General features: G+C 42.7%; 1 protein-coding gene across 2 annotated transcripts in view; it reads left to right on the top strand.

Moving 5' to 3' along the window:
• The first annotated feature begins 980 nt into the window (after nt 1-980).
• LOC309369052 (uncharacterized protein) overlaps nt 981-19,675 on the top strand; it is an 80,708-nt gene continuing 62,013 nt past the window's right edge. The window contains exons 1-5 of one of the 2 annotated variants that reach the window (XM_081909611.1): nt 981-1,160; nt 2,274-2,766; nt 2,963-3,044; nt 3,330-3,412; nt 5,722-5,848. In XM_081909611.1, coding sequence (XP_081765737.1) covers nt 2,365-2,766; nt 2,963-3,044; nt 3,330-3,412; nt 5,722-5,848 — 694 coding nt within the window. In that variant the 5' untranslated portion in view covers nt 981-1,160; nt 2,274-2,364. The remainder of the gene's footprint in view (nt 1,161-2,273; nt 2,767-2,962; nt 3,045-3,329; nt 3,413-5,721; nt 5,849-19,675) is intronic. The other variant, XM_081909610.1, reaches the window with a different exon arrangement.

Below are 19,675 nucleotides of genomic sequence, written 5' to 3'. Positions count from 1 at the left end.
GATGCTCTAGGGCTCCCCATATTTCCCTGCACTTTCAACATTATGCTATTAGCAAGCGTGGAGATTCCACCTGCCTCTTTTGAAAGGAGAACACTCACCTGATCAATAGTAATAGTGATAATAATAATAATAATAATAATAATAATAATAATAATAATAATAATTTATACCCCACCCATCTGGCTGGGTTCCCCAGCCACTCTGGGCGGCTTCCAACAAAATATTAAAATACAATAGTCCATCAAATATTAAAAGCTTCCCTAAACATAATAACAACAACCATCCATTTTCAGTCCATTGAATTAGCAATTAATCATTTCTGGAAAGGGAAATGGCATACTTTTGTTGCGTGCATAAGAAAGTATTACTTTATGATGGCAGCCAGTGCAATGGTTTAAGCAGGCCTAGAACTCAGGACCGGCTGCCTTGAGGGACTTCTAAGAGCAGTTGGGCAGGGGAAAGGTCTCCCTTGGGAGGTGGGAGACTCTCCTTCCTTGGAGGTTTCTCAGCAGAGATCGGAGGGCCATCTGCCATGGATGCTTGAGCTGAGATTCCTGCATTGCTGGGGGTTGTAATAATAATAATAATAATAATAATAATAATAATAATAATAATAATAATAATAATAATAATATTCCAATCAAACACTAAAATACAATAACCTATTAAACAGGGCTGCCTATTTAGGGAACTAGACCCGGCCCCCTCTTGCTTCGGGTTGGACTAGATGACCCTGGGATCCCCTCCTCTCTCTCCACTCCTGAATTCCAGGAGGAGCTTCCTTGCCTCCTGCAAAGCCCTTTTCCCTGCAGGCTCTTCCTCTGGTTTCCACCCAAGGGAGGGAGATGCTCAGAGTCCAGCCAGGAGCCTCACCCCCAAAAGGATATCTGGGCATGGGCAGAGCCGGGGGGGGAGCAGTTGCCCCCCACCGAAATCCATAAAAAATTATAAGAATCTGAGAGAGGGCTGAGCGAGGGAGGACTCGGCTTGGCAAGGGTTAAAGGGAAGTGAGCTGCCTTCCTAGAGAGGCCAGGAAGCAAGGGGGGCAGGTCCTCCAGAGCCAAGGCCCCTCCCTCCCCAGTCCTTTCCTGCAAGGAAGGGGGGGTGTTACTTTGTGTCTCTGCTGCAAGGGTCGAATCGCAGCCCCCTCCTGGGATCTGGTGAGTCCATGGCTGTCAACTTTCAGATTTGAAAATAAGGGATCAGCAGCCTCACCTCTCTACCAATCCGGGATAGCAGCAGGAAGCAGCGGGTCCGCGAAAAAAGGGAAGGTTGACAGCTGTGGGTGAGTCTCCTCTCTCTCTCTCCCCCCAGAGGGTGCAGTGGGGAGACGGGGGGTGCCTGGGCTGCCGCAGGGGAGGGGGCCGGGGGGGCCTGATCTGCTCCTGCAGGGGGGGGGACCCCAAGTCAGGGAGGAGGAGAGGGTCCTGCCAGGGAGGGGCCAGGTCTGCCGCGCTCCCCTTCCTGCAGATCAGAGGATCCCTGACTCCCACGAAATCTCCCTTCTTTAAACAAAGGAGTCCCTGGGACTTTAACTCTGTGTGACATCGCTCAGCCTCATTGCACAACCGAGGAAACAGGTGCAAATGGTTTTCCAAAGCTGGAGGAGGAGGTGGACTAGCCCCCCCCCCCAAAAAAAACACCCCACAGGGAGGGAGGAAGTTAAGGTGGGATAGAAAGGCCAGGAATAAAGAGAGGGATCCCAGGCCATGGTCTGGCTGCTGCATTGCAAGCCAGTTTGTGTTAAGCTATCTAATAGAACAACAAAAAATCAAGGGAGATGTCTTTGACCCCGCCCACTTGGCCCTCTGGGGGTTTGCCAGATACATTCCTGGCCCTCAGAAGAGAGAAAAAGAGACCTCACCCCATGAATCTGTCTGGACAGCGGCAGAGATTGCAGAAAAGGAGACAGAATCAGGGAGTGGAGGTGGGGTAAGGGTGAGGGTGGGGTGGGGGGAGCAACTCCTGAGGACCCCCAGGTCAGGACCCCCACTAGAGAAAAGCATCCATTTATCACAAGATACAAATGACTCCCTTGTCATTCGGTTCTGACTTCATGCATTGACTGGGAGGCAGCAGAAACCAGATTGATTTAATCTGACATAAATCCCTTCAGTTGCCTCCACATTCTGCATTGCTAGAAGGCTAGAGACTTATTTCTTCTCCTCTTCCTCCTCCCCTTGTTTCTAGCAAGGAGCATCATGCTTGCTCACGGAACCATTTCCCCTCCTGTCCTACAAATTCTGTAACAGAACAATGTATTTGCTTTGTAGGATTTGCTAGAGCTTCTCATTTAGACGGACAGAACTTGGCAGAAGACCAAAGGGTTCCTTCCAATCTCTCAGAGGCTTCCTGAGAGCACAGATGGATGAGCAAGACTCAGCTGGCCCTGGAACAGGAAGAGGCCATGCCATCCAAACTGGGAGCAGTGGGGGGTTCTGGGAAATCCCAGTGCAGAAGATTCTGGGTGAGGAGGACACCTTTCCCTCAGAGGTGCAGAGCCAGCAGTTGAGGCAGTTCTGCTGCCAGGAGGCTAAAGGACCGCGAGAGGTTTGCAGCCGACTCTACCACCTTGACCATCAGTGGCTGAAGCCAGAAAGGCACACGAAAGCTGAGATGCTGGACCTGGTGATCTTGGAGCAGTTCCTGGCTGTCCTTCCCCTGGAGATGGAGAGCTGGGTGAGGGAATGCGGAGCGGAGACCAGTTCCCAGGCGGTGGCCCTGGCCGAAGGTTTCCTCCTGAGTCAGGCAGAGGAGAGAAAACAGGTGAGAGAGACTTTCCTCTGGATACTCCCAAGGGGCTCCAAACAGGACAGAGAACATCCCATAATGGTCTGCTGATGGCCCATCCTTTTTCTGGGAAGGCATCCATGGAATGAGATCTCACACCCTTCAAGTCTTTGTCATTCTCTTTCTAGTATTTCTCCCCATTCTCTGTTTTGAATCCTTGTTTCTTTCTCAGGGAAAGGATCTCTTTGCAGAAATGGACCTGGATTCCTGTGAGGCAGAGAGGCCTCCGTTGGACACCAGAGAGAGGCCACTGGGTAAGGAGGAAGGTGGTGTTTCTCTGTTTGGTCTCATTCTGTTGGTTTTCCAATTCATCTGAGGGTTCTTTTCATCTTGTTTTGGGGATAGATGGTTGGGAAGAAGGGTCCAGACTAGGGGAGATGTATTTCTGCACAAACAAACATATGAAATGGGCACAAACATCCAAATACTCTCAGTAGGTAAGTCTTTCTCAAAGGCCCATCTGTAGTTAGAGATGCCCTGTTTCACCTGTGAGAGAAGCAGGCACTTCTGGCGTCCTGCTTACCTTTTTTCCCTTGCAGGTGGCAGAAGGATGCCGGCAAGAACTCCTGATCCACGTTTTCATGGGGGCAGAAGGGAAGCAGCGGCTGTGGAACCAGATCAGGTCAGGGGAAGCTGCCTTGTGGGGACAGAGGCTGAGGGATGGAGCAATGTCATGGACTGGTTGGGCACAGAGGAATGGCGGGAGGAAGCAGCTGGGGAACCAGGAAGGGGAGACGACTCTGAGCCCAAGGAGTGGAGGTAGGATGAGCAGACAGAGGGAGAAGAGGGAGAAGGAGGTGTCAGAAGCTGAAGGGGAAACAGGGCTTAGTGAGCTGGGAGACTCTGTGGCAGAATGCAGTGCAGAATCAGAGGCAGAAGAAGAAGGAGGACTCTCCTGTGTGAGTGTCTGAGGGCCCTGCTCCTTCCTGCCACTCACCATCTGGCCTGGGCGGGGCCTGAAGCCTCACAGGGACTATTAAACCGCTTCTTAAAAAAACCATATTTAGATGCAGCCACGATGGCCAATTATCGCCCAGTCTCAAACCTTCCATTCTTGGGCAAGGTGATTGAGCGGGTGGTTGCTGAACAACTCCAAGCACGCCTGGAAGAAGCGGACCATTTGGATCCCTTCCAGTCGGGATTCAGGCCTCATCATGGGACAGAAACTGCCTTGGTCGCACTGGTTGATGATCTCCGGCGGGCTAGGGACAAAGGTGAGAGCTGTTTCCTAGTTCTGCTGGATCTCCCAGCGGCGTTTGATACCATCGACCATAACATCCTTCTGGACCGTCTTGAGGGGCTGGGAGCTGGGGGCACTGTCCTACAGTGGTTCCGCTCCTTCCTCCTGGGCCGTGTTCAGAAAGTGGTGGTGGGGGATGAGTGCTCAGACCCCTGGGCTCTCACTTGAGGGGTGCCTCAGGGTTCTGTCCTCTCCCCCATGCTTTTCAACATCTTTATGAAGCCGCTGGGAGAGATCATCAGAAGGTTTTGGCTGGGTGTTCATCAGTATGCGGATGACACCCAGCTCTACCTCTCTTTTAAATCAGAACCAGTGAGGGCAGTGAAGGTCCTGTGTGAGTGTCTGGAAGCGGTTGGTGGATGGATGGCGGCTAACAGATTGAGGTTGAATCCTGACAAGACAGAAGTACTGTTTTAGGGGGACAGGAGGCGGGCAGGTGTGGAGGATTCCCTGGTCCTGAATGGGGTAACTGTGCCTCTGAAGGACCAGGTGCGCAGCCTGGGAGTCATTTTGGACTCACAGCTGTCCATGGAGGCACAGGTCAAATCTGTATCCAGGGCAGCTGTTTACCAGCTCCATCTGGTACGTAGGCTGAGACCCTATCTGCCTGCAGACTGTCTCACCAGAGTGGTGCATGCTCTGGTTATCTCCCGCTTGGACTACTGCAATGCGCTCTACGTGGGGCTACCTTTGAAGGTGACCCGGAAACTACAGCTAATCCAGAATGCGGCAGCTAGACTGGTGACTGGGAGCGGCCGCCGAGACCATATAAGACCGGTCTTGAAAGACCTACATTGGCTCCCAGTACGTTTCTGAGCACAATTCAAAGTGTTGGTGCTGACCTTTAAAGCCCTAAACAGCCTCGGTCCAGTATATCTGAAGGAGCATCTCCTCCCCCATCGTTCTGCCCGGACACTGAGGTCCAGCTCCGAGGGCCTTCTGGTGGTTCCCTCCCTGCGAGAAGCCAAGTTTCAGGGAACCAGGCAGAGGGCCTTCTCGGTAGTGGCGCCCGCCCTGTGGAACGCCCTCCCATCAGATGTCAAAGCGATAAACATCTACCTGACATTCAGAAGACATATGAAGGCAGCCCTGTTCAGGGAAGTTTTTAATATGTGACATTTTAGGGTATGTTTCATCTTTGTTGGAAGCCACCCAGAGTGGCTGGGGAAACCCAGCCAGATGGGCGGGGTACAAATAATAAATTATTATTATTATTATTATTATTATTATTATTATTATTATTGGAGAGGAAGGTGGAGAGGCTGAGGTGAGTCTGGAGAAGGAGGAGCCACGGGTGGCTCCCTCCCCTTTTGCCAGAAGCCACCCTCCCCGCTTGTCTCTCAGAGCCAGGAGATCCCCTGCAGTGCAGGAATCTCTGCTAGATAATCCAAGACCAAAAGAGGCTTATTTTATTTCTAGATTGATAACTGAATGCAAAAATTTGTTTCTAAGCAGTGGACAAATGAGAACAAATAGCGGCCTGAAAACACAAGGTGGAGTACCACCTATTTGCACAAAGACGAATACCCATAATTAAAATGCAGAATAAAATAAGCATCCATAAATAAAATGTGCAGCGAAGCAATCCTATTTAAACAACACCGCAATTTACAGGAAGGAAACAACAGAGCATTGTGGAGCTGATCATATTTCTGCTGTCTCAGAGGAGGACATTTCCCTTTTTCTTTTAGGGTCCAGTGTGCTTTGAAGATGTCGCTGTTCGTTTCACGGACGAGGAGTGGGCGTTGCTGGATCCTGACCAGAGAGCTCTGCATAAGGACGTCATGGAGGAGAATCGTGGGATCGTGGCCTCTCTTGGTAAGGCTCCCTGTGGGATCGTCATATCTGCCTGGAAATACAAAAAATACATCTATGGACCAACCTCAGATATTTTCACAGAGCTCAACAGCGCCCCCTATAACACCTGGGAACCTAACACCCTCACAATAAAGAGTAACTTACAGTTTTTTCTTTGAACAATCTTCCTCAAATTATGCCCTTTTCTACCACGATTGGGCTGGTCTCAACTGCCCAGGCCATCTTCAATGTCAGCTTCAGAATTGTTAGGAAAGATAAGTAGCTTCAGGTTTTCTGTTTTTGTTTTTGCTCCTGTCAGTCTTGGATTGACCAAAGAGACGACTGACATTGGAGATGGAGGGGATGCCATGACTGGGCCAAACAAAATTCATCCCAGAGAAGAACTAGACTTATTGAATCTCAGGAAAAGTAGCGGTGATGATGCTGATGATGATAGTAATACAGTGGTACCTCGGTTTACAAACTTAATAATAACAACAACAACAACAACAACAAGAAACTTAAAATTTTCCAGAAGAGGACTGTTCTTAAATGGAGGTACCACTGTAGTAATAATAATAATTTTTTATTTCTACCCTGCCCATCTGGCTGGGTTCCTCCAGCCATTCTGGGCGGCTTCCAACATATATATAAACGTGAAACATAAATAATTATAATCTGATCCCATATAAAAAGAACATTAACTTTATTTTTTTTTTTTTACCAATCAATTTTTCTTGTTTTCTTTACGCAGTCATTTTACAATACATTAAATCACATATATACTTTTAGCTCTGCCGAGGTTGTGACTTCCCTCCTTCCCTTCAGCAGGTATCCCTTATTTTCTCCAGTCGCGTATTTTAATTTTTAACCTTGTATCTGTCTTATACATTGTAGGAGTTATTTCAATCCTGCCAGGGTTTTTAATTTTTTTAAAATTATCCTTTAAGTACACAGTACATTTACTCCAACTTTCCTGAAATCTCCGATCGTCCTGATCCCGAATCCTGCCAGTCAGTTTGGCTAATTCCGTGTAGTTCATCATTTTCGTCTGCTACTCCACAATGGTGGGAACTTATTGTAATTTCCAGTTTGGGGCCAATATATTCCTTGCTGCCACTGTGGCGTACATAAATAGCCTTTGGTCTGTTTTCTTAACCTCCTTCCCCTTCAAACCCAACAAAAAAGCCTCTAGTTTTTTGGGAAAGGTATATTTAAGTACTTTCTTAAGTTCATTACAGATCAACTCCCAAAAATTCTTGACTTTATCACAAGTCCACCACGTATGATAGAAGTCTCCATCCACCTTTTTACATTTCCAGCATTTCCTATCCCTCATCCTATACATTTTCGCCAGTTTTACTGGTGTCAAATGCCCCCTATATATCATCTTCATTAAATTTTCTTTTAAAGCCGTACACGCCGTGAATTTCATACTTTTGTTCCATAATTTTAGCCATGCATCCAGTTCAATAGTATGCCTAAAATCTATATCCCATTTTATCATTGCTTCTTTCACCTCTTCAACTTTTGAAACCATTCTAATAACAAATCATATATCTTAGATAGCATTCTACCTCTGCCTTCCTCTAATTCTAATTGAATTCTTGATTTTTTTATCCTTAAACCCGGCTTTCCTTTTATCCTCACTCAATATATCATTCACCTGATGGTATTGCAACCAACCTGTAAACATGCCCTCTCTTTACTCTTATGGTTTAAGTTTTAACCCTTGTTCCATTTTTCTAATAATTTCCTCATAGGTGGCTCACCTTCCTTCCATATTTACTTTTTTAACTGTCAATACCTCTATTGGTGATATCCACCATGGGGTTTTCCTTTCCAATACTTCATAAATTGACCTTCTAATCACATGGTTTAAAAAACCTTTATGAACTTTTACCTTATCATACCACAGGTACGAGTGCCACCCGTACCTGTTGTCATGACCTTCTAAATCCAATAGGTCCGTATTTTCCAATGTTATCCATTCCTTTAACAATACGAGACAGGATGCTTCATAATAGAGATTCATACCTGGTAAGGCAAAGCCACCTCTTTCTTTTTCATCTATCAACATTTTTGTTTTGATCCTCGGCTTCTTTCCCTGCCAGACAAATCTTGACACTATTTTTTGCCATTCTCTACATTGTCCTGTCCCTTTAATCAATGGAAATGTTTGGAATAAGAATAACATTCTAGGTAAAACGTTCATCTTTATCACCGATATTCTGCCCAAAAAGGATAATTTCAAACTGTTCCAAATTTCTAAATCCTTCTTAATCTCTCTCCATGTGGTTTCATAATTATCTTGATACAATTTTTTCCCTGTTGTCAACCAAATTCCAAGGTATCGTATTTTTTGCCCTATAGGATGCACTTTTTACCCTCCAAAAATGAAGGGGAAATCTGTGTGCGTCCTATGGGGTGAATGCAGGCTTTCGCTGAAGCTTGGAGAGCGAGAGGGGTCGGTGCAGAGCTCCCTGCGCTTTGGGAAGATATCCGCAGCCTAGGGAGCCCTGCGGGAATTCCCGCACGGCTCCCCAGGCTGCGGATAGCAGCCTGCTGCCCAGAGCATGGGGCGTGTTGAAGCAGAGTGCCCCGCATTTCGGGCATATATCCTTTTCTCCTCTAAAAACTACAGTCGGTGCGTTTTTAAAAGCTCGGGCTTCCCCCGCGGCTGGAGGGGATAAATTCCCCCCCCCCCAAATTAGGTGCGTCCTATGTTGGCCAAAATGGCGTCCGGCATGTTTCCTTGCTGCGCTACTGGCTGTCCATGCCGATCAAAACAACTTCAGCTTTCTTAGCTTAGCCCTAGCAGAGTTCACGCAGCAGGGAAAAACTGTTGCTATGTGTGGAAAATAAATCAAACTGGAAGCAGGCTTTCCTCTTATCTCCAATAGTCTTTAATGAGTAGAATAACATCGTAAATCAGCCCGGCGAATTGGCTGGCATCTTTCCGCTTCCCCGTCAAAAGCGAAAGAGAACAGACACACAGAGAAACACTCCCCTATGTGAACATAGCCACGCCTCAGAATGTGAGACGTCACTCAGAACTGTTTAACCCTGTAAGTTCTGATTCTCCTCACATCCTATGGGCCGGTGCGTCATATAGGGCGAAAAATGCGGTATTTCACTTTCTTAACCACCATAATTCCTGTCCTGTGTTGCAATTCCTCTGTCTCTTCTTTATTCATATTTTTTACCAGCATTTTGGTCTTATTTCTATTGAGTTTGAATCCCGCAACTTTTCCAAATTCCTCCATTCTCTCTAGGGCTTTTTGTACACTGTTCTTTGGGTCTTCTAATGTTAAAACTAAATCATCAGCAAACACTTTTACTTTAAACTCTTTCGATCCCACCTTAATACCTCTGATTTCTGACACTTCTCTCAAATTCTTGTTTAATACCTCCAAAAGTGTAATAAACAACAGGAGCGACAAAAGACACCCTGCCTGGTACCTTTAGAGATTTCAAAGTTGTCAGACAAATTATTATTTATAATAAATTTGGCTTTTTGTTCTGAGTATATAGCCTCAATACCTTTCAAAAACATTTCTCCTATTCCCATTGTTTTTAGGTTTTCTTTCATAAACCGCCATGAAACATTATCAAATGCTTTCTCTGCATCAATGAACACCAAGGCCGCTTGTTTATCATTTCTAGACTCCCAAGTACTCAGTTATAGCCACTATGTTCCTAACATTGTCCTTCAGTTGTCGCCCTGGTAGGAAACCAGCTTGATCTTTATGTATTACTTCCTTTAAAAGTTTTTTTAATCTGTCGGCCAGCACATCCACAAATAAGTTATAGTCATTGTTCAAAAAGGAAATAGGTCTATAATTTTTAACACTCAAACCATCTGTATTTTGGATTAAAGTGATGTACGCCTCTTTCCAGGTATTTGGAATTTTCCCTTCCTTCAAAATGTTATTCATAACCTCACACAGCACAGGTAATAATGGTCCACATAGTGTCTTATAATATTTTGCCGGAATGCTGTCAGGGCCTGGAGCTTTCCCTATCTTCATTCTCTTTATCACCTTCTCAATTTCTTGTTCTGTAATTATGTGGTTTAATTGTTCCTTTTCTCCTGGGGGGATCTGCTGTAATTGATGACTTTTCTATTTTCTTACCATCTTCTTTCTCTGTCTTATACAAATCTTTATAAAATTTCAGAAAGGTCTTTCTAATTTCTTTGGGGTCTTCAATGATGTTTTCTGCCTCTCTTATCTTACAAATTGTGTTGTGTTTTTGTCTTGCCTTTAATCGCCATGCCAACATAGAGAAGAACTGAGTCTGCAACAATTTAATATTTTGTCTTATTAGCTCAACTTTTGGTTTTATTTCAGCAGTCTCTCATTCTCCATGAGATGGGCCAGGATTCCTTCTTTCTTCTTCTCCCTTCCTCTTTTCTGAAAACTGTTCTTTTGGATCAGGAATCCTCTCATTACAGCTTTGCGTGCATCCCATACGGTTTCAATGGGTGTTCCTTTGTTTAAATTCCACTTATTCTGTAATTGTCTCTTGCCTAATTTACTATCTTTTGGTCATTGAATAAACTTTCATTCATCCTCCATCTGAATTATGGAGGGTCTTTTCCTTTTAACTCCAAATGTAACAAATTATGTTCTGATAATGTCCTTGGGAGAATCTCAATTTTGGAAATTCTTGGCACCAATTCTTTAGAAGTCCAAATGTATTTTTTTCTACCAAAGCTTGGATTTGGACCTGGAAAGAATGTGAACTGTTTTGTTGTGGGATTTGTAAGTCTCCAAATATCTGTTAGCCCCATAGTGTCTGATATATCAAAATATGTTTTTGGTAGTTTACCTTCATTTGTGTCTCACCTTTTCGTTGATCTATCCAAATCTGGAATAACCACATTGTTGAAATCCCCCATTACTATCACTCTCTGATCCAAAAATTCTGATAATGTTTCATTGAGCTTCGAATAAAAGTCGGCTTTTTTGTCATTAGGTGCGTAGATTCCCACAATGATTACCTTTCCCCCCTGGAACGTAATTTGCACTATCAGCACTTTCCCCTCCTCATCTTTATAAATTAATTTTGGGTCATATTTCTCCATTATATACAATACAACCCCTCTTTTTTTGTTTGTGTCTGAGGCAATAAAGTCTTTCCCCAATCTTTTAGTTCTTAAAATCTTCTTATGTTTCCTTGCGACATGTGTTTCCTGTAAACAGGTTATATCTAAATTTCGTTTAATCAAGACATGTTTGATTTTGTGCCTGCCTTTTATTTTTATTTTTAAGTCCATTCACATTCTATGAAAGTATTTTCAGAACCTTTTTCTGGTTTGTTTAAGTCTACTATCAAACTTGGGGGTCCTTGTTATTATTATCCTCTTCTTCCTCTTCTTCCTCTTCCTCTTCTTCCCCTCTCCTTTTCTCCTCTTCCGACTGGTCCCGTCCTGATCTTACCTTCTCCACTTTTCCCAACTCTTTATCATATCTTCTGGAGACTTAGGCTACTTAGTTTGAACCTCTTGTCTTTGTAATAGAAGGAAATCCTTCTGGAAATTCCCATCTATGCTGGATTCCATTTTGCTTTAACTGGCCAACTGGTTGGTGGCAGCAGATTAGTGGTGTACGGGTCAATAGTCCGTGAGATGACTGGGGGCTCTGTACAAACGCCACAGTTGGCGCCATAGATTTCTGATTGGGTTAATGTTTGGGCTATTCCCAAGCCATTCCAGCAGTGCAATAGGATTATCTTTAAAGCACCTTTTGCACACAGCATGGAACATTCATGGAACTGAATCCTGTTGAAATAGGAAAGAAAGAAAGAAAGAAAGAAAGAAAGAAAGAAAGAAAGAAAGAAAGATTTGTATAAATAGAGATTTCCGGGTTAGCGCCATCGGCAATGGCGGAATTCCTCTGACTGGGAGGAATTTGCTTCGGGAAAATTTGGGTCTGGCCGCCACGGCGAAGGCGGAGACCCACTATAAATCACAGGCAGGTGAAGCCTGTGAACGTGGGATTCGGCTGGCACCTTTTGCGCCTCCCCTACTCACGGGGAGACCCGTTTTCTGGGATCCGGAGTGACGCAGGGTGAGCAGCGCTGTGCTTCGAACCGACTGCTTCCTTCACGGAGCAAAGCCGCAAAGCTGTTGGCGGAGAGCGTTGACTTTTTCCTGTGGACAATTTGACTTTAAAGCAACTACCCGTGAGTAGAGTGAAGAATTGGACTTCTAAAACGTTTTAATTTGGCATCGAATGGGGGAGGTTCAAAACAGGAAGTCCACCTTCCCCTTTTGTAAATAGACTGAAGCAAAGAGGCTGCAGGCTAAAGTCTTGGAAAGCCTACTCTAAAGGACTAAATTTCCATCAGTAAAAAACATCTAACCCCCTTGGAAGCAGGAGAAGAGGGGGGAAGTGTTGGATCGTATATGCCTGCAGGAGAGAGTGAAGGAAGTTAGAACATCACCACTCCGAACCTGGAAGCGGGCTGCCACTAAGATTGAGGATTGACGTGCTTTGAAATGTTTATTCACTGCAAATAGAACGTTCTTTGACAGTTTGCCAAATAAGAGAGATACATTGTTTTGACTGTCTCCGTCTGATTTTAAAAACTGAAAACTGAAACTAACTAACTTTAATGCTTGAACTGCATCTTACTGCTTGAACTGCATTTAAAAGGGGACATTACGGACTGTTACAAATTGCAACTGTTTCCCTCTAGAGGAAGTTTTTGAAACTGTCACAGGAGCTGGATTAGGTAATTCCCAGCTGTAAGATAAAAACTGTGTGACTGTGGGACTGACCTTGAATTCTTTAAGTGTTATGGCAGATGGAAAGGGAAAGATAGACCAGTCAATCCCAGAAAAAACAACAAGGTCTGGGAAGTCTTGGCAGCAACCTAGGAGAGCCTCAACATCAGGTCCCCCTGCTTCCTCAGCGGCTGCATCAGTACATTCTAAAACAAGAGGAATGTCAACAGAAGAGGCATTAGCGGCTGCATTGGGTAAGATTAATGATGCATTGGAACATCTTAACAAGAAAGCAGATGCGACAAATGCGAAATGTGGATGCTGCAACTATTAAAATTGATTTAAATACAGAAAGTATAAATAATTTGGGACAAAAGGTGAATACTAATACAGAAACCGTTCAGAAATTGATACAGGAATCTACTTTGATCCGACAGACCGCAGAGGAAGCCAGGGAAAAAGTTGCTGTTGTAGAAGATAAAGTAACACAACTGGAGGCAGAGAGGGTCCCAGATCTACAGAGGCAACTTGATGACCATAGGCTGACGCTTTCTATGATTGAGCTCAAAGAAAAACAGACAATATTGAGGATTAGAGCTGTACCTGAACTGGAGAAGGACAGTTTGATAGAATTTCTCACGCAGGAATTTGCTGATTTTTGGGAATTGGATTTGGAGCAAGAGGAATTCAGAATTGTGAGTGCCTTCAGACTTGGAAGGGGGGGAGGAAGAAAAGAGTAGAATAAGAGACTGCTTGATCACTCTCCGAACTAAAGAAGAGAGAGATAAAATCTTTGGTTGGCACTATCTGAAGACTTTGTAAGTAAAACAATCAAGAGTGGAAATTTTTAAAGACGTCCCGAAATATCTTTTGGATCTTAGGTCTAACTATAGAGATTTGGTCGACCTGCTGAGAAGGAATCAAATTAACTTCAGGTGGGAGTTTCCCCAAGGTCTATCTTTCAGTTTCAAAGGAAGGAAGATAAAAATAAGATCAGTAGAAGATAAAGTTTTTGGATAAATACGAAGAAGATCTCCAGAAGGGACTTGGGAAAGAGTCAGAAACATTGGATAGAAGACCACCAGACAGAGGACTAGAGCAAAGAGCATTGGACAGAAGATCATCAAATAAGGGAATATTGGCTATATCAACATTTTCCTTTGGACTGGATCCCCCAGTGAATGTGACACCACCAACAGAAGAAGAGCAAGCATTGGGTGCAGTTGGAGGAAAATCAGAGTAACTACACCATGGCGTTGCAAGTATTGAGTTGGAATGTTAATGGACTGAACTCCCCGGAAAAAAGGCAGAGTCTTTCATTTATTGAAAAAAGAACAATTGGACTTGATTTGTCTACAAGAAACGCATGTGATAAGGCTACATGGGAAGATATTGAGCAGTAAAAGATTGGGTCATGAATTTATTTCATCGGATAAAGTTAAAAAAAGAGGAGTAGTACTTTATGCAAAGGAGAGCCTATCACCGAAATTTATGTTTAAAGATGAACAAGGAAGATTTGTTGCAATTGAAATTCAATCACAAGGAGAGAAATTTTTGATAGTAGGTATCTGCACCAAATGAAGGAAAATCGGAATTTTTAAAGAAGTTACATGAGACTCTAATGGACTATATGGATTATAATATGATTTTGATGGGAGACATGAATGGAGTGGTGTCTACAAAGATGGATAAGGCACAGAGACAGGTAGTCACCAAAGATGGTAGACTACCAAAAACTTTTTTTGACATGACTGAAAATTTGGATTTAGTTGATATTTGGAGAATGAAGAATCCTTTGAGAAGAGAGGGAACTTTTTTTTCTGAAGCTAAAATGACATGAACAAGAATTGACCAAATTTGGATAACTAGAGGTCTGGCTCCGAAGACTAGCAAGGTGGAGATATGCCCCAAAACTTGTTCTGACCATAATCCTGTGAAGATGGAAATGAAATTGACGCCAATTGGTTCCTTTAAATGGAGGATGAATGATACTTTATTTAGGAATGCAGAAGTGACCAAGAAGGCCCAAAAAACCTTGAGAGACTATTTTGAGATAAATATGAACACTACAGTGGAAAAAAGAGTAATCTGGGACACAAGTAAAGCAGTTATGAGAGGATTTTTGATACAACAGAATGCAATCAAGAAGAGAACACAAAATGAGAAAAAGGATAAAATTCTGGAGAAAATAAAGGAAGGAGAGAAGAAACAGAGCAAAATCACAGGAGATTCTGAAAGAGATAAAGTTATATTAAGTACAATATATGAAATTGATGAATCAAGAGATAGAATGGAAGATTAAACAGATGAGACAAAAGACATTTGAATCGGCAAATAAGTGTGGGAAATTGTTGGCCTGGCAAATGAAAAAAAGAAAAACTTAATACTATTACGAATTTGGAAGTGGAAGGAAAAAATATACAGAACCCAGTGGAGATCAGGAAGTGCTTCCAGAGGTATTTTAAACAACTTTATACACAGGAGAAGCAGAAAGAAATGGATATTGATCGATTTTTGAAAACAAATGGTCTACAGAAAATCTCTCAGGAAAATAAGTTAATGTTGAATTATAAAATAATGGATCAGGAAGTGGAAGGGGGCATACAGAACATGCAATTGGGTAAATCTCCAGGACCGGATGGTTTGACTTCAAGATACTATAGATCTTTGAAAGAATGGCTAATACAACAATTGAAGCAAGTCTGTAATGAAATATTGGAAGGGAAAAGGGCACCAGAGTCATGGAAGGAAGCCTATATTACACTTATACCGAAAACAGAGACTGAAAAGACACAGCTTAAGAATTACCGCCCCATGGCCCCGCCCCTTTGACCTCCCGGCAACCCCTCCCCCACATTTCACCTCACACCACATCCAACCCGCCTCCCCCTCCACAAACGGGCTTCTATACTGTATTATTATTTTTTACCTTTCCTCTTGAAGAAGGACATGGTGGCGGCGGCGGCGGCGCGGGGGCCGGGAGAGGGAGGCCCGGGCGGTCCCGTCTCCCTCTCAGGGCTCCTGAGGCAGCGCCTTCCTCCTGCTCCTCCCGCAACCGCCGCCGCCTCCCGCTCCCCACACGGCGGAAAAGGAGGCAGCCGCCATGTTGTCAACAACCGCCGCTGCCGCCGCGCAGGTTCTTTCTTCCGGGGGTCGAACGGTGAGGAAAGGCCTCGCAGGGCATCTCGGGAAATGTTCAGTGGCTGTTATTATTATTATTTATTTTTTAAAAAGTCAACGGTAACCGGCCGGCCTCTTGCCCTCAAGCGGCATGGCCGCATGGGCGTCGGGGAAGGGAAAGCGGCGAATCGAAGCGGCGGAAAGCGGGTTTTGATTGGAGGGTGTGCTCGAGGGGGCCATCTTGGACGAGGGCACGCCCCGCTGGGGGAGATCGGTAGCGCGGGGGCCATGTTGGAAGCGGGCAGGCCGTGCCGAAGAGAGAGGCCATCTTGGGAGAGGGCAAGCTGTCTCTTTCGTCCCTCGCCACTCCGCCGTCCGGCCGTTAGAGCCCGAAGGCAGCCATCTTGTGTAAGGGAACGGTCGTCGGCTAGGATGGGCCGTTCCTGGCTGGAAGTGATTCTGGTTCAGGCATATTGGTTAAGGGCAGCACCAGACCAACCACAATACCTCCTCTGCTAACGGAAAGGTATTGATATGAGAGAATCAATCAATACTGGGCATGATTATCTCTTTATGATGTATAATTATAGTATGTCATGTATATTATTTATTTATTCCTAATTTTTTACCTTGCTATTCTCCATTTAGGTCTCAGAGTGGCTTTCAATAATAAAATATAAAAAAATTAAACTAATTTTTTTTTTATAAAATTTATGCTGAGGAGGCCTTAATTCGCTGAAGCAACGCTGGTGCTATCCTCTAGTTGAGGACATGCGTGTTAATATGTCGGGCATTTTTTAAAATGATTTTTAAAAATTAATTTCCCAATATTTACCCTATTTTACCACAGTTTTGCCAATTATACAGATTCCAATTAATATCAAATTAATTCCAAATTTATACAGTTTAATCAAAGTGGTGTCCTGTGTTCCTTGATCAATGTTTTTTGTCCAGTTCTTATATTGCTGGGGTTCATATTTTTTATTGACATCAAATTACATTTCAGTTTTTAACAATTACTATTTGTGTTAATACCTTCTCGAACTTTCCATAGGATTTCAAAGGAGGTGCTCTAATTATTTTCCTTTTCTCTGCATGTGTGAGTCTAAATATGTCCAATTATAAAGTCCTTGGCCTTTATCTGCTGTCCAGTTCCTGAAATTCCTACAACTGCTGTTGTCTCTCAGTGTAGCTGGGTTGGGGCTATAACCATAAATAATTCTCAAAATATCTCATTAGCTCCTTCCCATCATACTCACCTTGCTTGGTGTTTCTGGACAACAACATACTCCACAGTCCATTTTTTCTCACTTCTCAGTCAACAAATGTGTCCAACATTAAGACCGTTTGAGATGCCAAAATAATATATGACAAATTATTTTGACAATATATATAGATTGGTATCATCAAAAAAAATTGGACATCAAACAGGTTTCTTTAGTAATATTTATCATTTCTGACTACAACATAAACAACAATTTTGTACCAATGTACTTTTTCTCACCACAAACGATATGTACTAAGTTTATTGTAACCCTTCCAACAATTAGGTTGATATAGAGGAGTAGCTGGTTACAATATTACCAATTGAATGAAACATTTAAACATGATAAAAAGTGCGGCTTTGATGAACAAAGTTCCCAATTTGAAAGGGAACTAACAGAAAACAGAGGAAAATTGATTTTAAGGATGTATATTGTTAGAATGGGACACCAAGGATGAAAAGATTAAATCTGCTATGATCTCGGGATGTGGGGCACAATACAGACTTAGAATCATGGGGAAAACTGTGGAAATTTGGGTTGAATTTCACAACGTGTTATACTTTGAGGGAAAACCTCATTAAAATGATATATAAAACTGTACCTAACACCAAGTAAATTGGCAAAGATGTTTAAATCGGCTTCAAATATCTGTTGGAAATGTAAAGAAGTAGAAGGTTCATTTTACCACATGTGGTGGACATGTAAAGTGGCTAAGGACTTTTGGGAGATGATTTATAATGAGACAAAAAAGATATTTAAGGTAACTCTCCTCAAAAGACCAGAAGCCTTTTTATTAGGGATAGCTGGAAGAGATGTCCCCCCAAAACAGGTAAATCTGTTGCTTTATGCAACGTTGGCAGCATGAATATTATATGCACAAAAAAGTTACCCATTAAAGAAGAATGGCACCTGAAATTGTAAAATATGTAGAATTGGAAAGTTTGATTTGCAAAATTAGAGATCAAAAAGAGACTGACTTTAAGGAGGACCAGAAAATGTTTGTAGATTATTTAAAAACTCAATGTAAACATGTTTAAATGCAAGTAGGATTTGAGTAAGAACAACTGGAAAGTATGGTGGAGTTTTTTTGTGAAGAGGTTAAGGCAGTGTTTCCCAACCTTGTGCCTCCAGCTGTTTTTGAACTACAACTCCCATCATCCCTGACTAGCAAGACCAGTGGCAAGGGATGATGGGAATTGTAGTCCAAAAACGGCTGGAGGCACAAGGTTGGGAAACACTGGGTTAAGGCATAGAATAATAATAATATGCAGCAAGAATTGGAATTTGGGGAAACCATGGAGGGGTGGAGGAGAAGTCCTAGGACTAGATTGACTGATTAAATTTGAAATGTTGTTGAATTATCATTTAGTTTTCAAATTTCCATAAATAAAATATTTAAAAAGACATTTGCAAAGGAGTGCAATGCTATCTGTGTAGTAAAAAAAAAAAAAAAAAAAAAAAAAAAAGAATTACCGCCCCATATCGCTGCTTAATGTGGATTATAAAATTTTTGCAGATATTTTGGCTAAAAGATTTTAAAAAGGTGCTAGTAGAAGAAATTCATAAAGATCAAGCTGGCTTTCTCCCAGGCAGACATCTGTCTTACAATATGAGGAACATAATCAACATTTTAGAAAAACTACAAGTGAATATTAATACTAAGGCAGTTTTGATATTTGTGGATGCGGAGAAAGCTTTCGATAATATTTCTTGGAGTTTTATGAAGAATAATTTACAGGGGATGGGGGTAGGTCAAGGTTTTGAAAATGGTATAGGTGCAATTTATTCAGAACAAAAAGCAAAAATAATTGTGAACAATGTAGTTACAGAAGAGTTTAAGATTGAGAAAGGAACACGACAAGGTTGCCCAATCTCTCCATTGCTTTTTATTTCGGTCCTGGAGGTTCTGCTAAATATGATTAGAAGGGATCAATTGGTTAAACGTATACAAGTGGGAGCTAAACAGTACAAACTGAAAGCATTTGCAGATGATTTAGTATTGACTTTACAGGAGCCATAATCTAGTACTAAAAGGGTATTGGAAGTGATTCAAGAATTTGGACAGGTAGCAGGTTTTAAGTTGAACAAGAAGAAAACTAAGGTCTTAGAGAAAAATTTAACTGTGAATGAGAGAGAAAAGTTTCAGGAGGAGACAGGATTAACATTGGTCAAGAAAGTGAAATATTTAGGGGTTAACATGACTGCCAAGAATGTGAACTTATTTAAGGATAATTACAAAAAATGTTGGATTGTAGTGAAAAAGGACTTAGAAATATGGTCAAATTTGAAGTTATCATTGCTAGGTCGAATTGCTGCGATAAAAATGAATGTATTGCCAAGGATGTTGTTTTTGTTTCAAACTCTGCAAATTATAGACAAGATGGACTGTTTCAAGAAGTGGCAGAGAGATATTTCTAGATTTGTCTGGCAGGGCAAGAAGCTTCGAATAAAATTTAAGATATTAACTGATGCTAAGGAAAGAGGTGGATTTGCCCTGCCAGACTTTAAACTTTACTATGAATCAGCTGCTTTTTGCTGGCTGAGAGAATGGCTGCTTCTTGAAAACACTGATGTGTTGGACTTTCTGCTGGTTAAAAGACTGGCTACTTCTCGAGGACACTGATGTACTAGATTTGGAAGGTTTCAACAATGTATTTGGTTGGCATGCATATCTGTGGTATGATAAGGTAAAAGCACATAAAGCGTTTATAAACCATATTGTTAGAAAAG

This window comes from Podarcis melisellensis (assembly GCF_964234715.1).
Source record: "Podarcis melisellensis genome assembly, chromosome: 4".
Classification (NCBI taxonomy): Eukaryota; Metazoa; Chordata; class Lepidosauria; order Squamata; family Lacertidae; genus Podarcis; species Podarcis melisellensis.
Note: the sequence above shows the minus strand (reverse complement) of the source record. Positions and strands in the feature narration are given on the sequence as shown.